This window comes from Drosophila santomea, chromosome 2R, assembly GCF_016746245.2.
Source record: "Drosophila santomea strain STO CAGO 1482 chromosome 2R, Prin_Dsan_1.1, whole genome shotgun sequence".
NCBI lineage: Eukaryota > Metazoa > Arthropoda > Insecta > Diptera > Drosophilidae > Drosophila > Drosophila santomea.
The window spans coordinates 16949649-16973391 of record NC_053017.2 but is presented as its reverse complement, the minus strand read 5'-3'; the positions used below and the strand labels follow the sequence as shown (position 1 = coordinate 16973391).

Here is a 23743-nt window from a genome sequence, read left to right as displayed (position 1 = left end):
TCTAATTTACTGCAGAGGATAGGACACATTTAATAGATACTTTTTTAGTTTTTTGGAATATTGCACAATATAAACATATAAAATGGCATACTGATAGGGATAAAAAGACCGAAGAATATATCTCGCTATCATCCTCACAAGATGATCTCGTTTTTGAAGCTGCGACTGAGCTCCTTGTGCGGCAGTACGATGCTGTTCAGCAGGATTTTCTCGGCGGGCACCTGCACGAAACAGCCTGAAATTAAAATAAGGATTTAAAAAAGTCATCCACTGATTCGAAATGCCTACCCAGTATGGTGATCGAGGGGTTCAGCTTGCCCTCGTTGTTGAAAAGCGGTGGGTTCTCCATTTTGGCAAAGGGTTTATTGGGATCGGGATCACTGGGTGTGCCCTCGACTCGAGCCCAAGCTCCAATGGTGGAGCCCCTGCCCACAATCGAGTGCAGGACGAGCGTATGGTCCATGATCTGCGCCTGCTCCAAAACAATCGATTCACGAATGCGCACACCTGGTCCAATCGTCACTCCTGGTCCAATTGCCACATTGGGTCCCAACTGAAACAAGACCTTGTTGTTAGACGCACTCCAAACAATATGTTTGATTTATACCAACCACTGCGGTGTGATGAACAGTGGCACTGGGATGAACATAGACGTCCTGATGCACGGTGCAGATCAAGCTGCCGTCGCCCTCTCCGCGTTTAGTGCCCACGTTTGCCAATCTCTCGGGATGCGTTTTCTTGTAGAGGCCCAGGTAATGACGATTTGCGTAGATTGCTGAACCAGCAGTCTTCAGCTGGGACCACCAATTGGGCACTGGCATGGCAAAGAGCTTATCGGTTCCAGCCAGGGGCGTGAGCACCTCCTGTTCCCACTTGATGTGCCCCTGCTCTCGTCCATTTCCATTTCCGTTTCCATTGCAAAATGACTGGCAGCTGTACTCCTGACCTCTCGAGTGAAAAATCTGTGCCAAAACCGTGAATATATCCATGGAACAGACATAGACCCCACAATTTATAAAGGTGGACACATAGGAGCTGGGCTTTTCTACATAATGCGAAACAGCTCCGCTACTGCGATCAAAAACTAGACAACCGTAATGCAAGGACTGCTGACGTGTTGCCTCCGTGGACATGATGGTGACCAGAGCACTTGCAGGCCGCTTCTCGTGAAAGTCGCACAGTTCCTGCAGAGGAAAATCAGCGCAGACATCGCCATTCAATACGAAGAAGGCTCTGGGATTGCCAGCTCTAATCTGATCCCGAAAGTGGTACATTCCGCCTGCAGTTCCCAAGGCAGTGAACTCCTGAAGGTACCTATGATAATGTCATAGGTGGTAATAGAATAGGTGGTTTAAGAATTCAAGATTTATGACTTCACCTAATGTTGATGTTGCTGCTGCTGTACAGGGCCTGCATGTCGCCCACGAAACCCTCCATTTGGGTCTGCGGATAGTAGCCGATGATCAGGATCTCGCGCAGATCGGGCAGCTGGGCGCAGGCCTCTATATGATGGGCGATTAGGGGACGACCCGCCAGTGGGAAGAGCGGCTTGGGCGTGTCCAGCGAAAGGGGGCGGAAGCGGGTGCCCTTCTGGGGACCGCCGATCAGGATAACGGCCTTCAGCATGGTGTGCGTGCAGCGGTTAGATGACTAATGACGATCGATCAACTTGTGGCCAGGTTCTCAGTAAGATAGCTTTTCTGTTTACGTTGCCAGCTAGAAAATACTCGGTTTCCCAACAGCTGATTGCGCTAACAGCCCTTGGAATAGCTGATAACAGACTTAACAGCACGCTGTTTTTGTTATCTTGTATATAAATTAAGGTATTCCTTAGTCTTTTGAATGCTTAAAACAGCGGTAATATTTAATAATATAACAATACTTTTTGGAAATGTATGGAGCATCTTTCAAATCATCTAATCTAATATTAACATATTTACTATTTACTTTGATTTGAAAAGTCCAAAAGGCTAGTCAAGTTCTATATCAACCGGCAAAAAAAAAGCGGGTTAGAAGTATTAAAAATAGGTATTTTCGAATATACTAATGAGATACGCAAACATTAACATCAGTTCAATTAGAAGAATGCGCACTGTATCTCCGCTGGAAGACTGTTACCCGACATTACTGGAACGACCCGTTCATGGGAAAGCTCCAGTTATCTGCCAGCCCACGATTGAATTGATTTTCCAGTATTTGATTTGAAACAATTCGATTTTAATCTATTTATACAACGAAAACCATTTAATAAATGTCTTTAAATACACGATAAGAACAAAGTCGAAGCACTGAATCAATGGACCGTTGTTTACAGGGTGTAAATCAATACTCTGGCGGTTGCAGCAATACGAAACAGTGTCCTCCAAAAGAATACGAGGAATTAGCGCACCAGATCCTCCGGATTGAACATGCCGCGAGCGCGACGCAGAATGGAGTCCTTGCTGGCGTCGTACGGATGGTCCTTTGAGGGAATCTCCAGAACGGCGGGCACGGGCGACGTATGGGCATCGATCACATGACGAATGAGCTCCGCGCAGTTCTGGTTGATCAGAATGATGTCGATATCGTCGCGCTTGAGGAAACGCTTGAAACAGTCCTCCAGTTCGCTGACGGCCGTATTTTTGTCGACCACCATGAAGTTGGGGTGGCGATTCTTGTTGATCTCGCCGACTCCGCCAAGCAGGAATCCCACGCAGGTGTCCTCGTCGCCGATAACGCTGATCAGTTTTCCCTTAATTGCCGAGTGCAGAGCCATTTTGATTGGTTTTTCTGTATTTTTTCTGGGAGCGATGTGAACAGCGAAATTAAAACCTGACTCTGGAAAATGTACGGGTCAGCTGGTTTCTATCACATGACACAGTTGCGCTCGACAGCACTGGAAGGCGGTTAACAGCACTCGCAGTCCATTGGTATACGGTATTTTTATGTTGGTGTTTTAGTACCGCCGCGTAACGGTCTGTTCTGGGTATGTGACCATACTACTCATTGGCTTTTGTGCTTTTCAAATCAATGAAAATACTGTTATTATCGCTAACTACGAATTCCGGGTAGTAAGACCGACAAATTAAATGAAATTATTTAAACAAGTGCTAATATCATCCAGGGCTTTAAAAGTGTGCACAAGGATTGCTTATAACTTTTCGTACGTCGATATCTGTTATTACAGAGCGGCTTGTGTTTCCCCCAGATTTAGTTTTGATAATTTTTGGCAAAACCCCGCTCTTGCTGATAACAATAATATTATAATTATAGAAGCTGCATGCACATAGCTGATAAGCGTTTCTTAAAACTCTCCACACACCACAGCTTACGTTCAGTGTGTTCGAAGATTTTCGCTGGAAATGTCCACAGCATGGCTTGTAATATTCGCTTGGATGCTGATGGGTCAGGGATCGGCCCGCCTCTTGGATGAGAATTGTGGAAACGTGGTGAACATTGGGGAAAAGATAGTCGGCGGAAAGGATGCGGAGAAAGATAAGGATCCGTGGATGGCCATAATTAAATCCAACAACGAAATTGTCTGCGGTGGAACGCTGATTAATGACCGTTTCGTCATGACGGCCGCGCACTGCATCTGCAATAATTCAGAATGCAGTGAGCAGCGCACTCAACTGTAAGCATTTTCAACGAACAAATAACATAACATAAATATATGATTGAATGCGATTTATAGCACTGCCACCTTGGGGATGTACCATAGTCAATCGGAAAACACATCGGAATTTAAACATGCCCATGTGGCCAGTGTGGTTCGGGCCCACATGCACACATCCTTTGCTATGTCATCCCATGTCAATGATATATGTCTGCTCGAATTGGCAAGAAGCGTCGTCTACACGCAGAAAATTAAACCGATATGCATTCTATTGAACGAACAGAACAAGGCGCAAGCGGATGCCATCAAAAATTACACAACAGTCGGCTGGGGATTAAGGGGAAACGGGAATAGCAGTGACGCACTTCAAGTGCTTGAAATCTACAAAATGGATAGGGAACATTGTAAGGATTTCTTCTGGGAAATATATAGCTCACAGATCTGTGGTGGCAGAGCAGACCAAAAGGACACCTGCAAAGGCGACTCCGGAGGACCCTTGTATGCAGAGTGGTTATATGGAAGCATCAGGCGAGCAACGCAGTTCGGAATAGTCAGCGCGGGCAGCACCGAATGCCGGGGTATCGGCATGTACACCGATGTGATGAGCCACATCGACTTTATCGAGCGCATTGCCCTGGACTCGGACATAGAAGTGGTGCTACCGAAACTAGACCTACTGGATGACGGATGTCTGGGCCAGCACACGTTGCGGAGCTGGGAAGGAAATGGCAACGATGCAAAAAGGTCCTTTGAATGGTTAGCTGAGGTCTACATGCAGTCCTTTTTGCTCTCATATGGCGTGCTCATTTCGAAAAGTTTGCATCTTTCCATGTTCCGTTGAAAAGATTGAAAACGTTCTTCTCTTGCAGCTTTCGTGGTGACAACGGCACAGATGCTACCCGAAGATGTGGAATTGTAAGTACTTTGGTCATTCAGGTGGTTCAGTAATGCAATTGCTATTGTAAATATAGCACGGTTCAACTGGGGCAAGGTGTTGTCGATACCTTCGATGTGGCATATGTGCACAAGCATCCCGAATTCGTAAGTCTGGCCCAAAACGATATAGCGCTTCTTAAGCTGGACAGAGAAGTTCAGTACACGGGTGAGTGTGTCCAAGGATCATTAGATAAGCTCTCGATTCAATCTGTTCCTTTAACGCGGCTAGAAACTATTCGACCCATCTGCCTGCCCTCACCAAGCAACCAAGCGCAGCAGAAGAAGTTCCAAGGCTGGGCTCTTGATCATGCCCATAAACTCATCACCATTGGCCGGGGCATTCGGACTAACGTGGCGGTGCGACGGACCAATTCCAGTGAATGCTACCAGGAGGATCACCAGGAGATCGGAGAGCGACAGCTGTGCGTGGAACGACCTGCTCCTAACATCCTGCGCGTGGGCAGTGGCAGTCCTTTGGTCAGCCCCCTGTTCGAAAAGAAGGGGGCATTCAGCCTGGTCGGTTTGGCCAGCTTCGGCAGAAACGAGGACGCTTCTCCAGATGTTTATACCAATGTTTTGGGCCACTTGGGGTGGATCGATTTCCAAAGTAAACAAGAGAGACCGCTATAGTCGAGTTCCCCGACTATCTGATACCCGTTACTCAGCGGGAAGTGGAAGTGGAAGGAGAGTCTTCAGTACCGACAATTTTTGGCGGCTTGTGGGCGTTAGAGTGGACGTGACAAAAAGTTTTTTGGCATATTGATAGAAATTTACAAGACTAATGCAAAAATAAAAAAATATTAAGACATTTTTCAAAAGTGTGGGCGTGGCAGCTTTGGGCGGTTTGAACGCGTTAGAGTGGGCGTGGCAACATGAATCGACAAACTTGCGCTGCTTCTATGTCTCTGGAGTCTGTATGCTTAATCTCAACTTTCTAGCTTTTGTAGTTCCTAAGATCTCGACTTTCATACGGACAGACAGACGGACGGACAGACGGACATGGCCAGATCGACTCGGCTATTGATCCTGATCAAGAATATATATACTTTATATGGTCGGAAACGCTTCCTTTTGCTTGTTACATACTTTTCAACGAATCTAGTATACCCTTTTACTCTACGAGTAACGGTTATAAAAATATCTGTTATATCTTTATGTCAAAGAGATATTTATAACGAAATATGTTGAGTTTTGCAATATGAAAAACATTTAAATTAATAAATTTAAACATATCAAGAACTTCAAATATTGAAAGTCCCATTCATTTTAACAATAACTGAGTAGGCAAAAATTTAAATTTAAAATATTTTGCAAAATGATTAATACTTAGATTTGCTGATTTAGTATTTATACAGCCGGGTAGTATTTTCCAGCACTCGCGGCCGGTCACACTGCAATTCAAGCAAGAAGCAGCACGCGCCGCAGAAATTTGCCAATAATTTTCGTCCTCGCAAGCGTCGCAAGAGGAGGCGTCGTGTGATGGCAATGGCAACGGGAGCAGCATCTGGAGCAGCAGCAGCAGTTGCAGGAGCGTCGGTGGAGCAGCTCGTAGCCCAGACACTGCAGGCGGCCACAAATCCGAGCCATGAGATTGTCCAGAAGGCGGAGGCGCAGCTGCGCGAGTGGGAGCAGCAGCCGGGCTTCTTTCCCACGATTGCCCGTCTGAGCATGCGACGTGGTGGTGGCGGCGGCGAAGGGGTGTCCAGTACGGAAGACTCCGAGGTAAAGGTGCGCTGGATGGCGGCCGTCTATCTGAAGAATGGCGTGGAGCGGTATTGGAGGCCCAATTCACGGCAGGAGCTGCCCGCCGAGCAGAAGCAGCAGATCCGGGAAGTTCTTCTGCGGCACTACGACGCAGAGGAAGTGCCCCAGGTCGCCCTGCAGATAGCCGTGCTCCTAGGTCGCCTGGCACGCACGGATTACCCGCGATTTTGGCCGGAACTGTTGCCCACGCTCATGAAGCAGCTGCAGTCCTGCAGTACGGATGGGGATTCAGCCCTGCAGCAGCGAATTCTTATTGTCCTACACTATGTCCTCAAGGCCCTGGCCTCACGGCGTCTGATGGCCGAGCAGCGGGCCTTCGAGGAGCTGGGCTCACAGATATTTGCATATTTGGCGTGGGACATCTGGGCCCCACTTACGACACGCTTTTTGCAGCTCGTCCGAAAGGAGCAGGCGATGGCCCTCAATGCCCTTCAACGGGCCTATGTAGTGATGAGATCCCTGCGCAAGCTGGTTGTCTACGGCTGTGCCAAGCCGTACAAGTCCACGGACCACATGAACTTTGTGGAGCAGCTTTTTCAGCGGTTGCGACAGTGCCTTGAGCTGCGCTATGAACTAAAGATGGGATCGGCCACGCCTGGCACTGCCACGATACTGACCGAATTGGAGCGCTTTGTGATTAAGATGATGAAGACCCTCAATGAACTGATGGAGCGGCATTCTGTGTCCTTTGCGAGGTTCGTTCCGGTGGCCCTGGAGTTTAGCTTCCACTATGTGTTCCACGAGGGCACCGCCCTCATTTTCGACGCCGGCGATCGGATCAACTTTAAAAACTTTGCCATACAGGCGTTGAACATGCTGAAAGGAATCATGCTTAGCGGCAACGATAGCATCAGTGCTCCGCCCGAAGGTGGGGCTTCCATAGAGGATGAGCTGTTGGCCAGCGCTGCTCAAAGCCACGCCAAGTTCTTCACTGCGGAGCGAGTAACCTACATCTGTGAGAAGATCGTGACGCACTATTTTCTGCTCACTCAGCAGGAGCTGGAGGAGTGGCAGCAGGATCCAGAGGGCTATGACCAGGACGACGGCGGTGGTGATGCTTGGAAGTATGCCTTAAGGCCCAGCGTGGAGACCCTCTATTTCACCTGCTTTACGCAGCACTCGCAGGTTATGATCCAGGAGGTGCTCCGTTTCGTAAGACGTGCCCAGCAACTGCAGCTTACCCCGGAATCTGACCTGAAAGTGATACTGCTGAAGGACGCCATTTACAATGCTGTAGGGCAGGCCGCCTTTCATTTCTTCAACAAGTTGGATTTTGGCGCCTGGCTCACATCTCAATTGCTGGCGGAGCTGCGCGTGGAAGCTCCCAACTTTCGGATCCTGCGGCGTCGCATCATCTGGCTGGTCGGCCACTGGGTTGGCGTCCAGCTGCCCAGAGAACTGCGTCCCCTGGCTTACGAAGCCTGCCTGCATCTCCTCCGGCCACAGGAGGACATGCCCACTAGACTGGCCGCTGCCAGAACGTTAAATCTGTTGATCGACGATTTTGAGTTCATGCCAGAAGCCTTTCACCAATATTTCTCATCCCTCTTCGAGGCCCTCTTCTTGCTGCTCCATGAGGCCGGTGAATGCGACACCAAGATCGTGGTGCTTGGCACGATGACGCTGCTTGTGGAGAAGATGAGCGAGTACATCGAGCCGCAGGCACTGCAGTTCATCGCGTATTTACCCCTCCTGTGGCGCGAGAGCGAGGAATACGACCTTCTGCGCTGCGCCATCATTGGCACCCTAGAGCAGCTGGTTCGCACGATACGGGATGTCCCGGAGCCAATGAAGCCCTTCCTCTACAGCGTGATCGAGCTGAGCACGGATCTTCAGGTGAGTGATCTTTTAGAGATTTGTTATTAGCCCAGTTTTGCTGCACATTTATGTAAACCTTTATATTAAAATAAGTAACCTTGTTACAAAATTGAGAAATAAGATCACAGGTCAGTTTGAGTTCCAGCGAATAATGTGCAGTATCCACCGCGTAAAACTTGGAACGTCTGTGTAGACTCCTGGGCCGCGACACAAGTGGTGACCATAGCTAACAATTCCTAACTGAACGGTGCGGGTCACTTGACCATTTGACATTTTCCTTAGCAGCGGACCGCCTGAGTCACCGCTACAGGTGTCCGCTCGCGATTGTCCCGCGCAGAACTGACCGCGTGCAAGCGAAGTGCGCAGGAATTGCTCACACTCGGCTTGGTCGAGCCTGTTCAGGTTGACTGTTTGCAGAACTGTGGCGGTGTTGATCAGATCAATTTTACCCCATCCAGTGGCCTCGTAGGTGGATGTATTGGGAACATGGCCTGGATTTCGGAACAGACAAACTGGTCGAATGAACTCTGCAAAATGAGAATGATTATGATTATGAGAATGATGTTTAGTAGATTTAAAAGATCCATAAACCAGAATAAAATTTGGCATCTAACTTGTATAAAAGACGATTCCATTAAGTTTAAGCAATCCTATGTCGCTGTGACCATCTTGTCTGTTTTCATATAAGCTATGCACGTGGGCAGCCGCAACGGTGTACTCCTCATACGTTGGAATACAGAACTCGGATGTACAATCTACGCGTGTAGTTGTGTCGTATTCCCCAAGGCGAACCGTTCTGTGTTAGAATTTGTTTAGTTTTGAAAATCAAATAGGACTTCATTCTTTGTACTTACAACAGATTGTACTGGTCCATGCAGTGCGCTGCGGTGAGTACAAACCCTACGAAAAACATTGTTATACATAATTTCAAAATCACATTTAAACATTTTGAAACTACAAACTTCTTGTGATCAATGTGCCGGCACAAACTAAAGCCGAGTTTATGTGCAAGTAGGCGATCCACGGATTAGATCCTATGTCTGCATTTCTACCGCCAATGATTCTATATGTGGGTGGAAGAGCGATGGTAGTTCCGCAATCGGGATCAATGAACTGGGCTCTCAGTTTTTGTATTAGGCAAAGAACAATGGCGAAATAAACAGTCCACAGCGATTTCATCTTAAAATCTTCGATGTCTCAGCTTTCTTTCCATACAAATGTGCTTATCTGTAACAAATAAGCTATTATTATTATACACTCAATTTGCTAGCAAAGCTATAATATATTATTTTATAAATCCGAAAAGATTAACAATACCCAATACTCTCTCTTCACAGCAACACTCGCACGTCTACCTCATCGAAGATGGCATCATGCTCTGGCTGGCGGTGATTGGGAACTCGACTGCGCTGACGCCCGAGCTACTTGCTCTGTGCGACCATCTTCTGCCTATCATCGAGATGTCGTCGGAGAACCTACGCACCGTGCTGCAGCTGATTCACGCTTATATATTGCTGGACGCTCAGGCTTATCTGAGTCGTTACGGCGAGGGATTTGTGGCCTACTGTGTGCGATCTTTCGAGGACATACGTGTGGAGGGAATTATTGCCATGCTGCGCATCTTCGAGACATGTCTGAAAACGGACGCGGCGATGGGACTGCGGCTGGTGCGACCGGCACTGCCCTTTGTCTTCCAGCAGGTCTGCCTTAAGCAGGAGTATCCCATGACAATGGGATGGTATCTGACCATCGTGGCCCGCACCCTGCTCATTGACCAGTCTGTATTCATGTCGGTGGTGCAGCAATTGCCACAAGCGGACGCTTTGGCTCGCATTCTGGACGTTTGGATCGAGATGTTCCCAATGGTACCCGACACGCACGCGGAGAAACGCAAGCTCTTCTGCCTGGCCTTTGCCTCGATCTTTGGCAGCAACGAACTGCTGCTTGCCCGCCTGCCTCATATCCTGCAGCTGGTGGACGAAACGCTTGGCGAGGTGATGGACAAGCAGTATGCCGCCACCGAGGAGGGTGCCTCGAAGACCACGCCTCGCTTCTATGACTCATTGGTCATTCATGACGAGCACGAGTTGGACGAGCTGCAGCAGCAGCTGGGCAGTGGCGGCGGCGTCAGCGAGGACTTCCACACCAAGGGCTACCCGGCCAAGACCTACCACGACGACCGCCACCGGCAGCTGGTGCTGAAAGACCCCGTTTATAAGATCCCCCTTACCGAGTATCTCAAGTGGCAGCTGCAGTCGCTGCAAGCACAGCTGGGATCCCAGCGCTACGAGCAGGTGATGTGCTCCGTGGTTCCCGAGGTACTGGAGAGGATTACCATGTACATAGAGCAGACTGTGCCCAAGGCTTGTGTGGTGTGCGCGGGCTCTGGCTCCGGCTCCGGATCGAGGGCGCCTGCGGACGAAACGCTCTCCGAACAGGTCGAGTCCGGCTGATTCCGGACTGCTGTGCTTTAAAAGCTTTCTACGCTAAGTTATTAATGTATTTTGTATTGAAATTATATATTTTTAATTGTTAAAAGCTACGTTTCAGTTGTTAATCGACCGCCGGTCTCCGCTCCATTTTGCCCCTAAGCAGCGCACAAATCGTTTCCTCCTTCTGCTGCAACTTATGTCGCAACTTGTCCATTTCCTCGGCGTTCCGGGCGTGCAATCCGCGCAATTGTGACTCCTTGTGCTGGACCAGCACCTCCAAGCGCCGAACTGCCTCGTACGTATCGCGCACCTCAGCCTGCCCTGCCTCCAGCTTTTGGGCCCACTGCAGCGCCATTCGCAGGCGAGCCTTCAACCGATCTCTGCCGTGTTTGGCCTTCTCCGTGCTGCGGACCAGTGACGCGGCCCGTGCGGTAGTGGCTTGCACCTGTTCCTGGAGGGCAGTTCGATCTCTCGCGTGCTCCTGCCGCAATTGCTCCAGCAGGGCTTTGCACTGATGCAGTGATTCGGATTCGGCGGGAGCCGGGGGAGCAACAGTAGCGGGAGCAGCCGATGAGGCACTTTTGAGCGCGGCTAGTTCGGATTTCGTGCGCGCGTAGGCCGCCTGCAAGTGGTCCATGTCCAGGAGCAGCGTCTGCAAGCGCTGCTCGTAGCAGTGCATCACCTCCACCAGCTTCTCCTTGGCCAAGTCGGTCTTGCGAGTTTGCGCCTCCGCCTTGGAGCGACACACTCCCAATTGGGCCTGCAGACACACGCGCTCCTCGCGCCAGCCGCCGAGATCACGACGCAGTTGCTCCTGGGACTGCAGCTGTTGGGAATTACATTTAGATAGGGTAACTTTGAACTTGAATGCCTCCTTACCAGCTTTGTGTTCTCCTCCAGAGCTCGCTTCAGTTCGCCGGTGAAGTGCTCGAACTCCGTGTTGTATTGAGCCAAAAGCGCGTCCTTATCCCTGAGAGATTCATCGTAGGCCTGCAGGAGTGGACCCAGCGTGTGAGTGGGCAGTGGCGGATACGGAGCAGATGACGAGCTGGCTTTCACTGATGCTCCACCTGTAGGAGCGCCCTCTCCGAGACGCCTCTGATCCTGGTAACTCTCGATTTGCACGTTCAGCCTGAAGACGAGCGTCTTCAGCATGTCAACATCGCCGGCCAGCGTTCGATTCTGGCCAAGAACGGTGTCCAGACGCTGGCCGAGCTGCTGGCAGCGGGTGCAGTTGGCCACCTGCTGCTCCGCCTCCGATAGACGCCGCTCCAGCTGGCCGCTGTCCTTGCGCAGTTGGTCATTCTCCTTGGCAAATTGGTCGTTGTATCGATGCAGAGTGGCCAATCGCTGCACAAGCTGTTCCAACTGCTGCTCCTTGGCCTGCAGCTGTTTCATATGGTTATTTGGGGATATATTGAAGCAATCCTTTGAGCTTACCAGCGTGTTCAAAGAGCGATCCTTTTTGCGCTCCTTGTTGGCAGTGCCCAAGTTGTCCTGTCGCTTTACTTCCACCTCCACGCTGCGTGAACGACGATTGAAATTGCCCGACAAAGTCTGCAGAACCTTCCGGTTCCTTTTTGGATGTTGCTGATGGTGCTGCTGCTCCTGTTCCGGATCTGGCTGATCCAGGTCCGTAATCATCACATTTCGCGTGCTCATTGTGGCAGCTTTGCTATCCGAATCCTGACACCTTCTGCCTGGGCTGCTTGTAAACAATGTGGAAACCACACCCGCACTGAAACCCGTGTCCTGGCCACGTTGCCATGGCTCCTGGTCGGGTGTTTGACCCCGTTTTTCGGCCACCCTGGCAGCCACACTGGCAGCCACCCTCTTGCGGAAGGAATAACTCGCCCCCAAAAAATACCTGTATCAGTACCTGTGCTACTCACATAAATAAGTCAAAACAAAAGGGTATACAATTACCCCAGAAGTAAAGCTTGCACATATATTTTAAGAGGTATCTGATAGTCTAGACAATGGACTTTATACGCTTTAGTGTGTAATGGTAGACAACAAACATAAAATTCTTATCTTCGGGTTTTTTATTCAGATTCCATTTGGTCATTTTAAAATTTTCAGTTATTATGAGTACGTGGGTGAAAATATTTTGGAATTAAAATAGAAATTGTCAGGAAAATTTAGAAACAGTAATCACTGTTTTGTTTAGCCAAGTAAATTGGCTAGCGATTCTCATTAAAAGGAAGTGTTCCAGACATTGCTCTTGGTTTCTACTATTTTTTCTACACTAGCTGTTAATAATAATTTTATAATACAAATATAACAATATATTCTATTACATATAATATTAATTGCAATATAAATACAATGTTAATCAATTATTTACACTGCAAGAGTATTCAAATATTGTGTTTGCACAATAAATTTCAAATATTATGTACTGTTGCGATAAGGCATTTTATATGATTATATGTTTTTATAACAATGATCGTCGTGAAGCTCTGGCAGTTGGCTGACCGATCGTACAGATGATGCGCGCTTTTGTGGCGATCACAGCTCTTGCCATTGGAGTCCTCTGCTCTCTGGGCAATGGGGAATTCTTGGAGCCGAGGTGCGGCGTTTCGCCCATTTTCAAAATAACCGGGGGCACTGATGCGGATATATCTGCAAATCCCTGGATGGCCTACATCCATTCCTCCGTCACATTGATCTGCGGAGGAGCTCTCATTACCGAGCGTAAGTATGTGCGGATTATCGAGTACTCGGGCTATGGCCACAGATTCCATCAACAGGTTTTGTCCTGACAGCGGCGCATTGTGTTCAGGAGGGAATTGCGGTGTAAGTACCAATAAATTTATAATATTAATATGTATTATTAGTTAAATATGTGTACTTATGTACGTACATGGCGCTTTACATCCATTTCGTTTGAACAGAAAGGTGCGACTCGGGGAGTACGATGATTCGACGACCGAGGACTGCGACAATTGGGTCTGCAACCCACGTGCTGAGGAGTACGACGTGGACATGGCCATCCGGCATGGCAAGTATTCCGAGCACAGAAACTTGAACGACATCGCGCTGCTTCGCTTGGCTGTTTATGTGACTTTTAAAGGTGTGAATTGAGTTGAGTCCGTCGTTCCCATTGGGCCAAAATACTTAGTATCGTTTTGCAGTTCACATCAAGCCCATCTGCATCATTTTGGACACCACGATGAGGGAAAAATTCGATAGTGTGCAGTGGTTTATTGCCACCGGCTGGGGCGAGACTAATACCAACAGGACAGGAGGTGCCCTGCAGACTATACATCTCCAGCGCTATGATCCAATCCAATGCAAGCGAGCCCTCGGCAGGCCGGTGCAGCAGAACCAGTTCTGCGCCGGAAGCCTTGGTAGCGATACGTGCCACGGCGACTCCGGCGGTCCGCTCATCCAGAACGTGCGGCACATGGACATGTGGCGAGCCGTACAATTCGGCGTGATCAGCTACGGCAGCAGGGATTGCTCCGGAATCGGGGTCTACACCGATGTGTACAGCTACACCACTTGGATCGCCACCGTAGTGCGGCAGAACAGCCATGTGCCGGCAGCATTTATGCCTACCATTTAACCTTATATCAATGTTATTCACTAATACATTGTAACCTAGCTTAATTGTGATTTTTAGGAAGGCATTTGCCTTCATTTTTTTTCTACAGTTTATCAAAAGATCGAGATCGATTATTATAGATATATGTATGTACATGTGCATATTGTTGATTATGCGTTCTGGCACATTTATAGTACTTTCCTTTGAAACAAGGATTAACGTGTATTTCAATGTGCATTGCATTTAATCAATTTTATATAAGATTCGTTTGAAAAACAGAAAACAAAAAATATACAGTGAGAAAAATCGTAGTTAGTTAAAGAAACAGTAATTGAAGACCTATTGTTTAAAATTATTACTTTCAATGTACCCAAAATTCCATCCTAAAATTTGTGCTATATTCCCTGTGAAAGTCAAATGAAAACAGCTTGACTGAAAACATTTTTTTTTGCTGTGGATTGATCGGCATAGTTAATTACCAGGAATTGCAACTGATAAAGGCAGCTTTCTTCCCATTTAATGATTAACGCCAACTGCAAGATGTTCAGTAACCAAGTTACCGTCTCGCAAAATGAGCAATTTTCTCGCATCGATGTCCATTTACATTTGCATCTGTGTCTGCCTGATTCTCCAGGAAGAAGTGGTCGCCAACTTCATGATCCCGAATTGTGGAGTATCCTATGAGTCCCATGTGGCTACTAGAATAATTCGCGGCAAGGAAGCTCTATTAAAATCGGCTCCATTCATGGCCTATTTGTACAACGGGTCGCAGCTCCACTGTGGCGGAACGATCATCTCCAATAGTTCGTATTATGATTCTGTTCTTATGACCTTAACTATGACTCATTCACTTGCAGGGTACATTCTAACGGCTGCTCACTGTATGAAGCCCTATCTGTAAGTATGCCCTACTGAAACCATTGTGTAAATAATACCTTGGTTAATCCGATCTAGAAAGGTGCGACTGGGGGAGCACGATATTAACAGAAACCCCGACTGTCAGGCCGGCGTGTCTTGCTCCCCATCTGTCGAAGAATTCTACATCGATTTGGCCACAAAGTCCAAGAACTTCGGTCGCCACCTGGTTAATGATATTGCTCTGCTCAAGCTGAGCAGGACCATTCGTTTTAATGGTCTGTATGGATTAATTATATCAGTTCGCTTAGATAGCGATATTAAAATAGAATCATCTTGCTTCACAGTCCACATACAACCGATCTGCCTGCTTCTTAATCCGGCTGCAGCGTCCAATGTGCAAGAGTTCCAGGCTTTCGGATGGGGCCAAACCGAAAACAATCGCTCCGCCAATGTGCTCCAGACCACGTTTCTCACCCGCTACGACAACAACTACTGCAGATCGGCGCTGCATGTGCCCATGACGGATAATCAGCTGTGCGTCGGCTTTCAGGGATCGGACACCTGCTCCGGCGACTCCGGCGGACCTTTGGTGACCAAGGTGAAGTACGACGGAGTTTGGCGTTCAGTGCAGCTGGGCATCGTGAGCTTCGGCGAGAACAAGTGCCAAAGCCCTGGAGTGTATACTTATGTTCCGAACTACATTAGATGGATCCAATCTGTCATGCAGGCGAATGGCTATTGATTAAACTATTCTAAAACTGTTTAAAATGTTAAAGATTTGAAAGTAAACGATACATGAAGCAAAAGTATTCAGTTTTCTTGCATATCCTGTGTTATTCCATGAGCTTTGTTTCAGTGGCCTTTCACTTTTAGAGACACATATACAAACGTAGACTTCTTGGAATGATAGTGACGGATTCCCAATGACGAGCTGATAAGAACAGTATGGTGCATACTTAACCATAATCGTCGGTTGCATTCAGTTCAGTAACGAAGCCGTCGCAAGTCAGTCACACAAAATGAAGACATCTCCGGCATGGCTTGTCGTCGCCTTCTGCCTGATCCTCCAGCATCGGATGGTGGTCGCCCAGTTCCTGAATCCGCTGTGCGGAGTAACCTATGAATCTCCTACTGGGACGAGGGTCGTGAACGGAAAAGAAGCTGTGCTTAAATCCGCGCCGTTCATGGCCTATTTGATTACCAACCAGTCAACAACGCATTGCGGAGGATCCATCATAAACTCAAGTTAGTTATTTATAATCTATATCTATCTATTTATCTATATTTATAATTTAATCTAATTATTTAATTTTAGGATTCATACTCACTGCCGCCCACTGTATTCAGCCCTATTTGTAGGTTTCCGTTTCGCTTTTCACCATTTTATTTTCTCAAGCTTTTTATTTCGCGATTTAGGAGGGTGCGACTGGGGGAACACAATACAATTACGAATCCCGACTGCCAGGGTTCGGTATGCTCTCCCCGTTCTGAGGAGTATGGCATTGTGAAAGCAATAAGCCATCGATTATATAGCCTGGACACCATGGTCAATGACATAGCTCTGCTGAAACTTGACAGGAGTATTCAATTCAATAGTGAGTTGTTCCTGAATAATTATACCCGTTACTCGTAGGGTAGAAGAGTATCCTACATTCGTTAAAAACAATGTAAGAGGAAGGAGGAAGCTTTTCTGTCCGCCCGTCTGTACGTTCGTATGTCCGTTCGTCTGTCCGTTCGTCTGTCCGTTCGTCTGTCCGTTCGTCTGTCCTTTCATCTGTCCGTCCGTATGAACGTGGAGATCTGAGCATGCAGATTCTAGTATTGAAGTTTTTTTTAAAACTGTGCCACGCCCACACTTTTACAAAAAATTTGAATTTTTTACCTTTTATCATTTGTCTTGGCAGTCTCTATCGATATGCCATAAACATTACGGCCACTCCAATAGTAACGTTTTGAAAGATCTCTCTGAGTAGCGGGTATCTCAAAGTTGATGAACTAAACTGCAGCGGTCTCTATTGTTCTAACTTGATTCTATCTCCCAGCTCATATTCAGCCCATTTGCATACCCATTAGTCCCGCTGTCGCGCCCAATGTGGATAGATATCAGGCCTACGGCTGGGGAAGGGTCAAGAGACATGAGTTCCCCCACTTGCTGCAGACCACGGAACTTAGGGTATACGATGCCAATTACTGCATCAGGAGCTTGGATGCGTATGTAACTGGGAACCAGTTTTGCGCCGGTCATGATGATCGGGATACTTGCGAAGGCGACTCCGGTGGACCAATGGTGACCAAGGTCGATCTCGACGGAGTTAAACGAGTCCTGCAAGTGGGCATCGTGAGCGCTGGCTTAAAGAGTTGTGAAGGCTTGGGAATTTATACATATGTGCCAAATTACTTTAATTGGATTCGAAGGGCATTGCAGCTTAATGCCAACTAAATGCTGAATGCTGTTCCTTGCAATACTTTTCTATTACCGATCTAAAGAATAAAGAACGTGTATTCAAGCAGCTCCTTGTCTATGATTTAATATTTTATATTTATTTATATGTGTAATTTTCTACACATATATAATTTTTTTAATATTTATTTATTAAGGGAAGAATCCGTACATCATAATATTGTATCTTAACATCACAGGGGAGAAATATCCTAGGGGTTACCAAACACTATATACAAATTAGTGAAGTAGTCACATATTTAATGAAATTCAGTGAGCTCACAGCGTCGCAGAGTTCTACCATGCGATTTCTTAGTAATATTATGTTGTGCTTTTCAGTGAATCCCGTAATCGACCTCATATGCCGCCGCTTCGCGTTGCTGATAAGGCCCAAAGTTACTCTTCAGAGAGTGGCTTAAAACGGCGCTCAATGCGAAAAGATTTCTTGGAAGTTCAGTATGAACTCGCTGATTCGATCGTAATGAACACCACATTAGCAATCGCGTTGCTCGCCAGTCTGCTTGTTTTATGTTCCAACTCGGGATCGGCGCATTATCTTCACAAGAAATGTGGTGAACAGCGCAAAGATTTTTCCGCGTCTGTGGGTCCGTGGACAGCACTACTGCACGAGAATGGAACCATCTTTTGCGCCGGAACACTGATAACTGATGGTATATACTGCCACTATACACTAAGGACTATGGCACGGGAACTAAACTCCTTAACATTTAAATATCAATACATTTCTTTCTAGCATTCATACTGACTGCAGCGAGCTGTATTAGAGAAAACGAGGTGTAAGTAATTTCCCATTCTAGAAGTAAACCAAACTCAAATAGAAGTTAAAACTAATTCGTGTACTCACAGCCACGTTCGCTTGGGGGAATATGGCAGATATGCCACTGAGATCGCGGAGGATCACTTGGTTCAAATGTCTCTGAGATATCGACTTTTCAATAATGAATCGCTAGCCAATAACATCGGTCTGCTGAAACTGACCCAAAGAGTGCAGCTTAAACGTGTGTGTTTGTTTAGTTAGAGCATTCAATTCTTTCCTTACTACGAGTTTTCTTTTCTCACACACAGCATACATTATGCCGATTTGCATTATCATTGACCCGCGGCAGCAGACATCGGCAGCATTGATCGGAAATGCCTGGACACTGGACAGGGATGAGTACCTCACCAAGGAGTTCGGACTCATTGCCATCCAGCGTAAGCAGGGGAGGTGCACTAACTTAGACTTGTACACCCAGTTTTGTGCTGGCCACTCGGGCGATTTGGAGTCCTGCGACGGTCTCATGGGCTCGCCACTGATCCAGAACTTTAGGTATATGCACAAAAATCTGTACGTGCAGTTCGGCATTGCTACTGAGAGCGATATGGATTGCCAGGAGGCGCAGGGCTACACCGACGTGATGAGCTTCTACTGGTGGATCCAGGATGTGGTGTCACTGTTCAGTAATTCGTACGTCTATAAGCCTAAAAAGACTTACGTTGTAGGCGATAATGTTAAGATAAGCTTCTAATTTCGCAAAACTTTATTAACGCCACAGATATAAATAATAAATGAAAATATATTTCCAAAAGTTGTGGGATTTTCTTAATATTACAATTTATACTACAAAGTTTCATTTAAGCAGGGATTTGTTTGAACGAGACGATTTCTGTAAAACAAAATGGGTTTTTCAAAAATGTTTAAGTAATGAAACATTTAGCGAAAAACAAAACTAGCGATAAGGTTGAATGTTCCAAAAACTGCGCCCTGGTCTTGGTGATTTCAGTATGTGAGTATGCCTTGTCGCGAAATGATGAGTTGCAAATTGAGGAGTGCTATTGCTGGTTTGGCTGTATTCGCGTGTTTGTTCCTTCGAGTCCAAGGATCTTCGCCACTACTCTTGGAGGAGTGGTGCGGAGTGGTGCCTCAAATAAACCTGAAAATCGCAAATGGCAAACCCGCGGAATTTGGAGGATATCCGTGGATAGCCCTCTTGCACCAACGCAAAATTTTTTTTTGCGCCGGATCGCTTCTTAATCACTGTTCGTTTACTCAAAATATCGTTCCTAATTATTATTTATATATATACTCGTATATATATAATTTAAAATTATTCCATTGTATTAAGGTGTTTTAATATGGTTTTCTTTACAGGGTTTGTCTTGACGGCGGGTCATTGCATTTCCGACGGAGCTCCAGTGTAAGTGGAAAAGTGCCAAAAGCACTATTTTGGTAGTGAAAAACGAGAAAAAGATTTCAAATAGCGCTCAGTAAACGTATTTATTTTAGAATTGCTCGCTTGGGCGAATACAACAGAGACACCGATATAGACTGCGACAACAACAACAGGTGCTTGGATCCCGTGCAGGATTACAAGGTGGACATGCTCTTCAGGCACCGGTTATACAATGACAAGGACTACACCAATGACATCGGAATGCTGCGGCTCGAGAGGAAGGTTGAGTACACGCGTGGGTTGTGCGGATATTAAAATGGAAACGTTTAATTATCGTGATGTGTCTTTCGCTTGCAGTTCACATCCAACCCATCTGCATTATCGTCAATAGTGATATACAGCCGTACGTGGATGAAATAACCTGGTTTAAGGCCACCGGCTGGGGACGCACATCTGGGGATGCGAAATTCGCGTCCCGCGTTCTCCTCGAACTGGACATCAACCGCCGACCAAAGGCTGATTGTGTCAAAGCCTTTCGACAGCACTTGACTCCCAAACAGATCTGTGTGGGGAACGATGACGGCAACCTGTGTAATGGAGACTCTGGTGGGCCCCAAGGTCGGAACGCCACGGTGTACGGCATCGAGCGGTTCGTCCAGCTCGGCATCGCCAGCTACACGAATAAGAATTGCAGCAAAGTCAGCATTCTCACGGACGTAACTCGTTATGGCAAATGGATCAGGAAAGTAGTGGAGTGGTATGGTCGGTGAATGAAATCCGTAAAAAAATCACAGATTGGATTATTTATTGTATTGAAATACATAAAAAATAAACAACGAATCTAGTATACCCTTTTAAAGGGCATATCGTATATTAGATCACAAAAATAGCATCCTAGATACGATTAAGCTTTATGGTTTTAAAAATTCTCTTGTTAATTCAAAATGACGTAAAATTGACTTGAATAAAGTAAGATTCTAAGGTCAATTAAAATCAAATGAGAACTTTAATATCAAAAGCTTGAATGTTTACTTTTGCTTTTCATGTGCTCATGGTAATTCCCCGAATAGCATCCGCGATAAGAGCCCCACACTCAGAAGCGAATAAATCTGCAGTAGCTCCACACATAATCAGTATTTGAAAATGACCCTCCGCACAATGAGCAGCTCCATCATTGGAATCGCAGTGCTCGGCTGCCTCTGGCTTCGCGTCCAAGGATTTCAATTGCTCCTGGAAGAGGATTGCGGTGTCGCCCATAGGATAAGCCAACGAAGTGTAGATGCAAAGCTGATGCAGCATCCGTGGATGGCCTACTTGGAAACTCCCAAGGGATACCACTGCGCTGGCACTTTAGTTAATCACTGTAAGCAAGTGTAGCAAATGAGCTACTTGTCATGCATACATATATTATTCGATTCTGTTTCAGGGTTCGTCCTAACGGCAGCTCACTGTGTTCCGGACGACTTGCAAATGTAATTACTCACTTAAAATATATTTCGCACTAAACAGTTCAATTGGAATTTCAATTCAATTGAAATCTTGCGATTATACCAAGCGTGAATCTAATGAAATCATTTTCCCAAAGAACCGTTCGCCTGGGAGAGTACAATACGGGAACCAAGCTGGACTGCGTCAACCACAGGTGCCAGGAAGCCCACCAGGAGTACGATGTGGACATGGGCTTCAGGCATAAGTCTTACAATGCGGATAACCAAACCAACGACATCGGCATGCTGCGACTGGGCAGAAGGGTGGAGTACTCACGTGAGTCAAGTTAGAAAAAGTGTACAACATTTTCTTAATATCAATGCATCCTCACTATGCAGTTCAAATACGTCCCATTTGCATTTTCGCAAGCAACCGATGGGAGGAACTGATTGAGAAGTTCACCTGGTTTACTGCCACCATTTGGCGAGAGACCGCCCCAAACGCAACGAGCAAAGTTCTCCAGACCATCGACATCGAACGCCACCACCCCCAAAAACCGAGCAACACAGATATATGCTTAGAGATCTATGGCAGAAACACGACGTACGGCCAGATGTGCGCCGGCAGCAAGATGAGCCACCTGTGCAGCAGCGACTCCGGGGCACCGCAGACCCGGATAATGTGGCACAATAACTCAGACCGCATGGTGCAGCTGGGCATCGCCAGCTGGGCGAAGGGCAAGTGTGAAGACTCCGGCATACTCACGGATCTCTCAAGCTATGCTAGCTGGATCAAACGGGTGGTTCGGCAACATGGACCCTCAGCAGATATGGACCCTCATATGACAGAAGGGTACGATGAAACTGCAGAGTTTTATAACCCGGTATAATGTCATATCAATTGTAAGGCTGTTTATTGGTAGCTCTATTTTATTCAGACAGTGGAAATGTAATGATGATGGTGTTCTAATATGACTGATTACAATTTATTACTTCACTTATATATGTATGTACTGATTGATTAAAATGTTCAAAGCTAAACAAGCTCAAGTGTAAGATACCCATTAATCAGCATCACTTGAATCGGTGTTCTTAATCCTGGACAGACAGACGGAATTGGCTCGATTGACTCGGCTATCCTTATCCCCTAATCTTATTGAGTATTTAAGAAAAAGATTTTAAAAGATTCCCATTTTTAGGGTTAAATCATAGGTCTTAATCTCCATTTTAAGAATCTCCAGCTTAAGAAAGAGGAAAATACTGAATCCATTTAAACTCTGAAAGTTTTGTGACATTGAATGTAGAAAATGTTCGATTCTACATTGTTGGTTGAAAACCAGGCTAAGCGCAGGTAATGTAAAATTACGATGATACTTGCATAGCTGCGTAGATTGAAAAATGATTGAAATGTGTTGTTGTAAATGTACTATAATTGAAACCTGTTGATTTTTTTTATACATCTTTAAAATAATTTATTGAAATATTTGAATGCCGGAAGATAAAGTCGTAGGTTCCAATGTTCTTTATATCAGTTGTAGCTGTTTTGCACGAAAATGTGTTGCCTCAAAACACTTGTTCTAATAACAAAAACGTGATTGCTGATATTAGCTCAGGTCAGCTTCTAGTGTATGTCAGGGATAAAGAATGATATTCGTGTGCAAGTCGCTGGAAATTGGCCCACTCGTGTCAATTATAAATGTTTTTTATAAACAAGTTCGGATCGCATGAAATTGCAACCCGTTTTGCGGAGAGTGCAAATAGCTTGCTAATCGATATTTCACACCGCTCACCCCCTTCCGATCTCGAGCTCAAGATAAGCTAAATGCAAAAAATAAACAATTCAATTGATACTCTTAATGTGTGCTCATTTAATACATTGCATTTAATATTCTATAACTAATAATATATATTCTTTATAGGTGTTAACATAATAGCACGTATGTTAGTTAGATAAGTTAGCCTATTTTCCAAGGGGATGAGTTGAACATAAATAATGTTTTAAAACTTAACGTTAGTTGATATGGCTTTATATCGTCGAACCGGCATATAACCGGTTATTCTGGCGTCTTTTTGAGCGATTTGATTGCATCGGACTAGGGTATATCGATCTCCAAAGAGATGGAGCACGGTGGAGCTACTGCATGGCGTGCCTTGGGTGGATGTAGTGGGAGCCGGAGTTGTTGTCCTCCCGGTAAATGGCGGTCATCAGGAGCAGCAGAGTGCCGACGATAACGGCTCTGAAGGCTTTGCCAACAAATTGAATGTGCTCCATGTTTCGATGCTCGTCGACTGGTTACTGGTACTGGATTGGGGCGTAGAAATCAGGAATCTTTACGCGTCTGGCTTTGGAACGATACTGAACGCTCGGCTTGATAGCACGCTGAATTTATTGCAGCTGCAAGTGATGTGTTTTCCCCCAGTTGGCGGCTGTAATGTGGAATATCTGCGGTAAGGGTAGTTTCCCAGCCGCCGATTTGGAAATGCCCCAATCCCAAGTGCGTTATGATCACTTTACATGGACACAGAATGTAATTTTTTCTGCACTCTGCAGTCGGAACAAAGCAAATACTCCTCTCAGAACGAGATCGTTGACTGCCTCTGTGCGTTTCGCTATAATGAATTCAACTAACACATTTTGGCATCGTCAACGTGCCAAGATTGCAAATCAGAAGCAATCAATTGAAAGACGTGGCGATGGCGCATTTTCTTAGATCATTGCTCTTTAGAACTGACAGAGACTGGACTCCAG

General features: G+C 46.3%; 13 protein-coding genes across 13 annotated transcripts; 8 read left to right on the top strand and 5 right to left on the bottom strand.

Annotated features, from left to right (window-relative positions):
* Positions 1–2: 2 nt before the first annotated feature.
* Positions 3–1743, bottom strand: LOC120446444 (mannose-1-phosphate guanyltransferase alpha). Its single transcript, XM_039627424.1, has 4 exons — positions 1379–1743; positions 612–1314; positions 289–553; positions 3–235 (listed from the first exon to the last, which is right to left on the bottom strand). The coding sequence occupies exons 1-4, from the start codon at positions 1624–1626 to the stop codon at positions 135–137; spliced, it is 1317 nt and encodes a 438-aa protein (XP_039483358.1). The 5' UTR covers positions 1627–1743; the 3' UTR covers positions 3–134.
* Positions 1744–2195: 452 nt separating this feature from the next.
* On the bottom strand, positions 2196–2853 carry LOC120446250 (V-type proton ATPase subunit F 1). Its single transcript, XM_039627121.2, has one exon. It carries the CDS (start codon positions 2753–2755, stop codon positions 2381–2383), a length of 375 nt encoding a protein of 124 aa, XP_039483055.1. The 5' UTR covers positions 2756–2853; the 3' UTR covers positions 2196–2380.
* Positions 2854–2989: 136 nt separating this feature from the next.
* Positions 2990–5276, top strand: LOC120446248 (prostasin). The gene is made up of 6 exons (XM_039627120.2): positions 2990–3142; positions 3307–3613; positions 3674–4410; positions 4465–4510; positions 4567–4697; positions 4761–5276. The coding sequence occupies exons 2-6, from the start codon at positions 3342–3344 to the stop codon at positions 5159–5161; spliced, it is 1587 nt and encodes a 528-aa protein (XP_039483054.1). The 5' UTR covers positions 2990–3142; positions 3307–3341; the 3' UTR covers positions 5162–5276.
* Positions 5277–5837: 561 nt separating this feature from the next.
* On the top strand, positions 5838–10655 carry LOC120445280 (importin-11). The gene is made up of 2 exons (XM_039625580.2): positions 5838–8131; positions 9451–10655. Exons 1-2 carry the CDS (start codon positions 6011–6013, stop codon positions 10564–10566), a joined length of 3237 nt encoding a protein of 1078 aa, XP_039481514.1. The 5' UTR covers positions 5838–6010; the 3' UTR covers positions 10567–10655.
* On the bottom strand, positions 8155–9478 carry LOC120445282 (phenoloxidase-activating enzyme 1). The gene is made up of 5 exons (XM_039625582.1): positions 9431–9478; positions 9076–9340; positions 8968–9013; positions 8728–8909; positions 8155–8640 (listed from the first exon to the last, which is right to left on the bottom strand). Exons 2-5 carry the CDS (start codon positions 9290–9292, stop codon positions 8243–8245), a joined length of 843 nt encoding a protein of 280 aa, XP_039481516.1. The 5' UTR covers positions 9293–9340; positions 9431–9478; the 3' UTR covers positions 8155–8242.
* On the bottom strand, positions 10642–12430 carry LOC120445281 (protein Cep89 homolog). The gene is made up of 3 exons (XM_039625581.2): positions 11986–12430; positions 11425–11934; positions 10642–11371 (listed from the first exon to the last, which is right to left on the bottom strand). The coding sequence occupies exons 1-3, from the start codon at positions 12205–12207 to the stop codon at positions 10667–10669; spliced, it is 1437 nt and encodes a 478-aa protein (XP_039481515.1). The 5' UTR covers positions 12208–12430; the 3' UTR covers positions 10642–10666.
* Positions 12431–13025: 595 nt separating this feature from the next.
* LOC120446692 (serine protease grass) lies at positions 13026–14125 on the top strand. Its single transcript, XM_039627789.2, has 4 exons — positions 13026–13242; positions 13299–13344; positions 13443–13621; positions 13683–14125. The coding sequence occupies exons 1-4, from the start codon at positions 13035–13037 to the stop codon at positions 14114–14116; spliced, it is 867 nt and encodes a 288-aa protein (XP_039483723.1). The 5' UTR covers positions 13026–13034; the 3' UTR covers positions 14117–14125.
* A 530-nt stretch (positions 14126–14655) lies between these two features.
* Positions 14656–15750, top strand: LOC120446693 (serine protease grass). The gene is made up of 4 exons (XM_039627790.2): positions 14656–14898; positions 14953–14992; positions 15050–15228; positions 15298–15750. Exons 1-4 carry the CDS (start codon positions 14667–14669, stop codon positions 15693–15695), a joined length of 849 nt encoding a protein of 282 aa, XP_039483724.1. The 5' UTR covers positions 14656–14666; the 3' UTR covers positions 15696–15750.
* A 222-nt stretch (positions 15751–15972) lies between these two features.
* LOC120446077 (serine protease grass) lies at positions 15973–17405 on the top strand. The gene is made up of 4 exons (XM_039626857.1): positions 15973–16198; positions 16269–16308; positions 16370–16548; positions 16996–17405. Exons 1-4 carry the CDS (start codon positions 15973–15975, stop codon positions 17391–17393), a joined length of 843 nt encoding a protein of 280 aa, XP_039482791.1. The 3' UTR covers positions 17394–17405.
* Positions 17406–17874: 469 nt separating this feature from the next.
* Positions 17875–18938, top strand: LOC120445717 (coagulation factor X). The gene is made up of 4 exons (XM_039626282.1): positions 17875–18064; positions 18148–18190; positions 18261–18412; positions 18480–18938. Exons 1-4 carry the CDS (start codon positions 17875–17877, stop codon positions 18920–18922), a joined length of 828 nt encoding a protein of 275 aa, XP_039482216.1. The 3' UTR covers positions 18923–18938.
* A 248-nt stretch (positions 18939–19186) lies between these two features.
* On the top strand, positions 19187–20337 carry LOC120445668 (serine protease grass). The gene is made up of 4 exons (XM_039626217.1): positions 19187–19433; positions 19546–19591; positions 19681–19862; positions 19925–20337. The coding sequence occupies exons 1-4, from the start codon at positions 19187–19189 to the stop codon at positions 20335–20337; spliced, it is 888 nt and encodes a 295-aa protein (XP_039482151.1).
* A 354-nt stretch (positions 20338–20691) lies between these two features.
* LOC120445667 (melanization protease 1) lies at positions 20692–21985 on the top strand. The gene is made up of 4 exons (XM_039626215.1): positions 20692–20930; positions 20994–21039; positions 21153–21331; positions 21394–21985. The coding sequence occupies exons 1-4, from the start codon at positions 20711–20713 to the stop codon at positions 21882–21884; spliced, it is 936 nt and encodes a 311-aa protein (XP_039482149.1). The 5' UTR covers positions 20692–20710; the 3' UTR covers positions 21885–21985.
* An 853-nt stretch (positions 21986–22838) lies between these two features.
* LOC120445290 lies at positions 22839–23737 on the bottom strand. Its single transcript, XM_039625593.1, has one exon. The coding sequence runs from the start codon at positions 23264–23266 to the stop codon at positions 23129–23131; it is 138 nt and encodes a 45-aa protein (XP_039481527.1). The 5' UTR covers positions 23267–23737; the 3' UTR covers positions 22839–23128.
* Positions 23738–23743: the final 6 nt, after the last annotated feature.